Below are 7,921 nucleotides of genomic sequence, written 5' to 3'. Positions count from 1 at the left end.
GTGTGGCGGGGAGTCAGCCCCAGTTGCCCTCCGTGCTGCAGTTCACTGCACCAGTTTCCCGACCTCTAGTGCTGTCACCTAAAGAAACGTGGGTTAGCCAGTGGGCCAGGGCTCTCCCCGACAAGGCTGGATGGAGCACTTGGACCAAAGAGGGGCGGGTGTCCAGCTTGCCCCTTGCCCATGGGCTTCTCTTGTCCTGTGTCACTCACACAGTCAGACCAAGCGGCGGGGATCGCTCAGACCTGGGGCCCACAACTCCCCCCCAACCCAGTCACTTGTCTCACGCTCGGCGGAAGAGCTCCCGAAAGACAGGTGGGTGCTGTAAAAGGCCAAGGCCATTTCCTGGAGCCCGGCCTCCCCCGCCCTCTGCCCCGAGCCACCCGCGGGAGGGGGGACAGAAAACGTGCTAGCTGGCTCATCCCCTTCCCAGGCAGAATCGCTAATAAGGGGGCCTGAGTGGGATTTCGTAGGTCCTGCGTCAGATGGCGCCCGTAGGCGATTGGGGGAGGCATCGCTTTTCCCTTTTTGACTAATTATAAAGTGGCTCCATCCGCTTCCCAGAGCCCTGACTTTGGTGAAGAGCTCCGCAGCCCTGCAAACAGACCCAGCCAGCCAGCCGGGGGGCCAGGAGACCGCAGCTCCAACTGGGCATTTTCTCCCCCTGCCTCCTCGCTCCTGTAAGATTTACTGAAGCTGATGCTCAGTAACTGCGGGCTATTACTTTTCTCCTGTATTTTTTTTTCCTTCTAGAGCTTCTCCAGAGGCACAAATTGGCTTAGCCCTTCTATAAATACAAGGGGCTCAAACCAAGAGGCTCCAGCAAGCTACAGCTCACTCTCGAGGAGCTTCTGCGGGCTCCCAAGGAAGCAGCATGTATGTGAGTGAATTGCTCTAAGGACCGGCACTTGGCTGGGGGCTGGGGCGAGGCGTCTAGTAAGGTTGCTTGCAGTGGCTTGGCTGAGTTTTATTTCTGTATCAGCTTTGCTGTCTGTCTAGTTTCCATAGGCTACTGCTTTGTTGTTCGGAGGCTGTGTGCGTGCAAACTCCTGCCAGGCAATCGCTCCAAGGCTTTAACTTCGACTATCTCTGTAGTTCTGGTATCTAACCTCTTTCCTGGCTGTTCCGGGAAATTGCCTCTGTCTGGCTTTCCAGAATAATGACTGGGGACAGGAGAAATGCTTTAATTTGGGGGAAAATTGATTTGATTTCTGTTAACCACGTAAAGTTTGTTCTTCGCATACAGCGCTAGGTCCTGTTCCCGTGCAGGCTCTGGGCTTGCAAAAAGGAACAACTCCAGCTCTGGTAGCACCGACAGAACAGCCTGGGGAGGGGGGCTGAGGTCTTGGCGACTCTGGGAAGGGAAGGGAAGGGCAAGTCGGGGGCTGTCCCTGTTTGGCGCTGCGGAACAAAGAGCACAAAGAGTTCCAACTTGCTGCGCACCGCGTCCCGTACCTAACCAGAAGGGTGGGTTCAGGTGCTAGTGAATAGTTTGCAGCGCCCGTGTCTGAGGCTTGGAGGGAGCCGGGGCACAGGTGTGAGTGGCTGTGGGGTTGGGGACGCTTCTCCCGGGGCCAGGGAGGAAACTGGTGCCAGGCTGAATTCTGATCTGTTCTTTTCGTAGCCCATGGCGTTGCTCGTGAGACTTTGCGGCTTGCTCTTGGCTCTCAGCAGCTGCCTTGTCTGGACAGTGCAGGCGGACTGCAGCAATGACTGCGCTTCCTGCTCCTACCGCCTGGGTCACCACGCAGAGATCAACCCCCTGGTAAGCGGGATCCATGTGTTCCCAAGTAACTCTCTGACCCCACTCGCCGCCCAAGAGGCGCAGCAGCTTCTCCCGGAGGCTCGCATGGGACTCGGGAGCCAGCTCCTCTCACGCAGAGTTAGCGACGGGAGCTTAGCTGTGGAGGTGGTGGGGGAAGAAGATCCTCCGGCCGCGGGCGCTGTCTGGGCTGGCTTTCCTGAGGCTCTGCCCTGTCCTTCCCCGAGCCACGCCGGACAGTTCGGCACCCTGGAGAGCTCCCCAACACTCCTGCCCGGCCCCAGGGACTGAGTTGAGCTAATTGACTGTTGAAGTCCATTTGAAGGTGCTCCAAGGTGCCTGATGAGGATCGGGCCCTAGAGCAGAGCAGGCAACGATGCCTCCCCCACAGGGACCCAGCCTGCACTGATGGCAGGTAGCGAGCGCCTTTGACCTCCACTGAAGCCTTGGGGAGCTAGGGTGCTGGGCCCTTTACAGGACCTAGCCCCAAGTGCAGTGCCGGGGAGATAAGGGGGGGAGAGGGTCCCTGATATTTAAACTCGAGTCTACCAGCGCTGCTGTAACCAATTATCTTCTTTAAAAATTAAATTGCAGCATTTTAATTGGAAGTCTGATGTCACACCGCTAGAGTGAAATAGACTAGAAATGTCACCGGAGCTATCTTGGGGGCTCGGGGAGAGACTGGAACAGGCCCTTCTAAAAACTACCAAGTTCCCTCTCCCCTTAAAAGAAATCACCCTTTTAACTGTAAGTCTAAAGTTACCCTGATCACTAGGTTTAATTCTGAGAATTCGTAGGATAAGCTCCTGGGAGCAAAAAAGTTCCTGGGAGCCTTTTGGTGATCCCGGTGGGACTAAGAGAGATTAAAGCCTAGAGAAGAATGGAATCAGTGCAGAAATTCCGGTCAAAGTCCCTGGTTCAGAACATATCCATCACATCTTAAAAGAAAGACAGCAACTAATAATGAGATGTAAAGGCAGAATAGAACTGAGCCAATGGCAAAAGAGTCCGTATTCGAATCCTCTCAAGATGAGGACGTCTCACCCTGAGCTACTATGTAGTTTCGTTCTTAGGCGTTCCCTAATAACCTACTGTTCCTTTAGCAAAGAAGACTCTCCCGTATAGGGTACTGCGTTATTCTTGTTTTCTCATTCGAAAACCGTCCATTATAAAGTGCTTTCCATCAGAATGAAAATTGTTTGTCTTCTGAGGATAGCTTTGCAGAATAGGAGTCTTATTATGTGATTACACTGCTAGAACAAGTCACCATAGACACGACAGTTTAAAGATTTCATTTAAATCCGTTATTCCATGTCTCGGTTACCAAGTAATAGCTTGAACGGTAAATCTCCACTCGACATACATGCGTTTAAAAAGTTTGCCGACGCGATGTAAACTTACAATAGACTTTTTTTTTCACAATTTCCCGTTTCCTGTTTAGAATGCAAACATTTCTGCCTGAAACACTTTCACTTCTAATTGTTATAACACCTAACATTCTATAGATGGGAGAGATTGGAGAACAATTATCGGTCTGCCAGTTTATTTAATGTGTGCATTTGACAGCAGTGGATCCTATACTTATAGCGTGGGTCTGTGTATAGTTCTCCTGTATAATCAGTCATACAGAGCTCCCTGTTGGTGCGGGTCCTCCGCAGGGAGAGAAAAAATCTCTTCTTCTTCTGTGATTTGGGAGGGAGGTAAACAAACTAAAATATGGCTGAGAGACACACTCGGGGTAGAAGAAGTAGCTGAAACTAGTTTTCACTCGTTTGTTTGTTTGACAGTATTCATTTAAACGAAAAAAAAAGTTTAAGTTTAAAAAAACGTTAACGGCAAAGTTAAGACTCTTACTTAAATTCAAAAAAAGCAAAATAATTCAGACTCAATACTGCAGCAGTTCCATAAGGAAGGACTGCAGAAGATGACATGATGCTTTGCTGTATTTTAGCCTTCTCCTAATATTAGGTATTGGAGCTCATCGTTGAAAGATGGTACCAGGGAGAGGTGTGAGCTGCCAAGCGCTCTGGCCGAGGGTCCGGCCAAGCACAGCTCTATCGCTGTAGTGCAGGGGTAGGCAAACTATGGCAAGCTGATTTTCAGTGGCACTCACACTGCCCAGGTCCTGGCCACTGGTCAAGGGGCTCTGCATTTTAATTTAATTTTAAATGAAGCTTCTTAAAGATTCTAAAAACCTTATTTACTTTACATACAATAATTGTTTAGTTATATATTAGAGACTTATAGAGACCTTCTAAAAACGTTAAAATGTATTACTGGCACATGAAACCTTAAATCAGAGTGAATAAATGAAGACTTGGCACACCACTTCTGAAAGGTTGCTGACCCATGTTGTAGTGAATAGTCCCACAGAATTCAATGGAGCTCTTCACATGCTTCTTGAAGTCAGTGAGACTGGGTGCTTTGCTAGATCCCTGACAGAAAGTTCAGCCCGTGGCAGGATCAGTCCTAAGAGGCTGAGCCTGCTCCCAGTGGAGGAGGATAAAGTCCTACAGGAGCAGCAATACCTCAAAAGAGCTTTTTTCTCCCAGATGTCAGGAAGCATTAGTCCGCTCAAAGGACACTGCCTGCAAAATGTAGGACTACAACATTCAATTTGTTCTTAAAGTACAGCCTGTTAAAGCATGAGAAACAATCCAAACTGAGTGTGTCCTCTGCAGTTAAAATCCACTAGTGTTATTTTAAAATATAGTCACAATAGCACCTTGCATGGAACTTAAGGGTCTGATTCTGACAAATGCTGAGTGTCCTCAATTCCCATAGGAGTTGGTGGGAATAGGGTGCTGAGTACTGGCAAGAGACATCCAGCAGCACCTTGCAGACTCTGGCCTCAAGGATTTGATTTTGTAGTGTTTGTGTACTCACGCCCATTGAAAATAATGGAAGTTTGTGATTGTTTCGGTGCACGAGGAATTTTGGACCCTCATCTACCTGAATTATAAATCACTGAACATTTTTGTTTATAACAGAAACAATAGCACCTCTTTAACCACAGCAGTAACACACAGAAAATATTCTGAATGCAGTTGATATATATGTCCACATGAAATTCTGTCCGTCTATTTCAATGAATTCTCAAGGTTAATTGGGAAGCCTAAGTTAACTTTAACTATCTTTCTTGTACAGCAAAGCTATTTAAGGGAGTGTTAAATCCTGTTCAGCAATAGCATTTATCAGCTGATGTATCAGAACAAAAAAAAGTACAGTATCATACAAGATTTCACTTACTATTGGTTTCTAAAACATAAATGTTTCTAAAGACATTAATACCTAGTGAGTTCACTATTACTTTTATCATAATGAGCACCATAGGAAGTAGTCAAACCATTATTATATACCAAGTGTGTGGTGTATGTTTGTTCAGGGGGAGAATGATTGTTTAAACTGATCCATTAACCCAAAAAAGAGGTTCTTGATTTTTTATATTTCCAAATCAGATTGCAACTGAGACCATATTATTTTAATAACCCAAATATGTTCACATGGACATCATGCAGTGCCAGTTATAAAGAAAAATTGTGATGGTTTAGGAGTAGAATGTTGCTAACAACATAATTACTTTAAACTCAATTTGAGATGAACCTTTAACTCTAGAGTAATCACCAATATGGAAATAATTGTACCATTAATCTTCTGTCTTGCTACAGCATATACAGTAGGTTGATAGATGCTGTTTCTTAATATATTTATCACATTTAGGACTTAACTCACAGGTAACTACAGAAGTAGTGAGGTAGTCAGTTACTTACCACACAGAGCTGTTTTGAGGCTTATTTTCACATTTGTAAAGCTTTCTGAGATCTTTAGATGGAAGGCACTATAAAAGGGTAAATTAAGTATTATAATTTATTTTTATTTATTATTAAAGATGATGAGACAATAAGGTTAATAATGTAAACAAATGTAACATTTCAAATATAATAAATGCATTTCACAATTGCAAAAATCTGATCATAGGAGATCATACTTTTATATGATTTAATCATTTGTCAGAGCTCCACCTATTGCAAATTATGAGCTAGTGGAGTGGAAATGACTTTTCTGAAGTGAAATAATTTCAGTATTACTGCTGATTATTCAGTTTTACCTAATCTTACTTAATCCTTGTCAAAATCCTTTTGATGAGACATTTTTACCTCCCTAAATTGTACATTTAGATATAGAATATTACTTAGAAGTGCTCATAAATTGTTCCAGACTTCTTAGAGAGGTATGTGTGTGTGCACATGGATGTCTTTATTTAAACTAGGAACATAGGAATTGCTATAGCAGATCAGACCAGTGGTCCAGTATTGGCTCCTGAACCAGTGAGGTCTGAGTATCACTGACCTAGAGATTGACTTGTGCCTTTAACAAAAAATAAAAAGACAAGATGACATCAGAATGTCTGTTTCTTTTAAATCATTCTTAGTAAATCCCATCAATTTTTCAGGCATGCACACTAGAATGTGAAGGAAAACTACCTTCTGCCAAAGCCTGGGAAACCTGCAAGGAGCTTGTGCAATTGACTAAACTGGATCTTTCTGAGGAAGGCAACAGTGCTCCAGGGGACAACAAGAAAGAACAGGATGAGAACCATTTGCTAGCAAAGAAGTATGGCGGCTTCATGAAAAGGTATGGTGGCTTCATGAAGAAAATGGACGAGCTTTATCATGTAGAACCAGAGGAAGAAGCAAATGGAGATGAGATCCTTACTAAGAGGTATGGAGGGTTTATGAAGAAAGACTCCAATGATGATGCCCTGGCTAATTCCTCTGATCTGCTGAAGGAGCTTCTGGGAACAGGGGCCAACACTGAAGCCTCACATTACCGACAGATAAATGATAATGATGGGGAGGTCAGCAAAAGATATGGAGGCTTCATGAGAAGCTTCAAGCGTAGTCCAGAACTGGAAGATGAAGCCAAAGAGCTGCAAAAGAGATACGGTGGCTTTATGAGAAGAGTAGGGAGGCCAGAATGGTGGCTGGACTACCAGAAACGTTATGGTGGATTTCTTAAGCGCTTCACTGATTCTTTTCTACCTTCAGATGAAGATGGGGAAAGTTATTCCAAAGAGGTTCCAGAGATGGAAAAGAGATATGGTGGATTTATGAGATTTTAATACCCACCCCTTTATCCTTTTTGTCCCAAATGAGAGACACTGCCTCATTGGTCATAATTTATTGTAATGTGTTGCTTGTACTGTACAGTTTTTTACTGTCCTAGTTAATGATGCAATCTGTTGTTTCAGGTTCTGTGTTCTTTTAAGTCAATAACTTCTGTTTTAGTCAGATTTAAGTCTATATTGTAGTTTTCATGCTAAAACTATTTTGGTTACCTTATCCCTTTTCTTTAAACACTACAGCACATCTACAGTAGAATTGCCTAATTGTATATACAATAAATTCTTCATCCTAATGCATAATGGATTTTGAAGTGTCTGTTATTTCCTACTAGTGCATTTAATCAACCACTTTGTCAAATTCATTCAGCGCTGAATAACCAAAGCTTATAATTTAAAGCACCAGCTCTTTGTAATCACACAATTCCTTCTGTTCACACCACAGCAGGAATTGAAATTGGATTAATTTGTATCTTTGCTTCGTAGGTTTTTTACAAAGTTAAAACCGAATATATCCTAAAATGGGTCAAATTTCTCCTCTCATTTTTGCAATTTAGTGAAAAAAAAATTGGAGATACACCTATCTCCTAGAACTGGAAGGGACCTTGAAAGGTCATCAAATCCAGCCCTCTGCCTTCACTAGCAGGACCAAGTACTGTTTTTGCCCCAGATCCCTAACTGGCCCCCTCAGGGATTGAACACACAACCCTGTGTTTAGTAGACCAGTGCTCAAACCACTGAGCTATCCCTCTATTTATAGTAAAAAAAATAATAATTTTTTAAAAGGACTAAAATTACTATTACTATCCACTACGTTTAGCTAGTAGGCAGCAATAAAATATATGAGCACATTTTAAAATACTAAAAACATTTCTTCAACTTCCCTGGCATACCAGGGAGTTAGTGCTAATGTCATGTTTCTTTGGACATATTTTTTACATTAATCCAATATAGGTTTGTGCAACTGGCTTTTCAGGGTCAAAGTTTTCCTTCCACAGGAAAGTGCACAGAAGAAGGAAAAACTGAAAGGAAAACTCCAC

The 7,921-nt window shown here is 43.7% G+C and overlaps 1 protein-coding gene across 3 annotated transcripts; it reads left to right on the top strand.

The window, feature by feature from the left end:
• The first annotated feature begins 538 nt into the window (after positions 1-538).
• Positions 539-7,175, top strand: PENK (proenkephalin). Of its 3 annotated transcripts, none has more exons than XM_030553131.1 (3): positions 539-677; positions 1,622-1,762; positions 6,213-7,175. In XM_030553131.1, the coding sequence occupies exons 2-3, from the start codon at positions 1,625-1,627 to the stop codon at positions 6,879-6,881; spliced, it is 807 nt and encodes a 268-aa protein (XP_030408991.1). In that variant the 5' UTR covers positions 539-677; positions 1,622-1,624; the 3' UTR covers positions 6,882-7,175. The 3 variants fall into 3 exon arrangements, with proteins under 3 accessions (XP_030408991.1, XP_030408990.1, XP_030408992.1); XM_030553130.1 differs by having other exon boundaries at positions 539-877; XM_030553132.1 differs by lacking the exon at positions 539-677 and adding an exon at positions 752-873.
• Positions 7,176-7,921: the final 746 nt, after the last annotated feature.

This window comes from Gopherus evgoodei, chromosome 2 (assembly GCF_007399415.2).
Source record: "Gopherus evgoodei ecotype Sinaloan lineage chromosome 2, rGopEvg1_v1.p, whole genome shotgun sequence".
Taxonomy (NCBI): Eukaryota; Metazoa; Chordata; order Testudines; family Testudinidae; genus Gopherus; species Gopherus evgoodei.
Note: the sequence above shows the minus strand (reverse complement) of the source record. Positions and strands in the feature narration are given on the sequence as shown.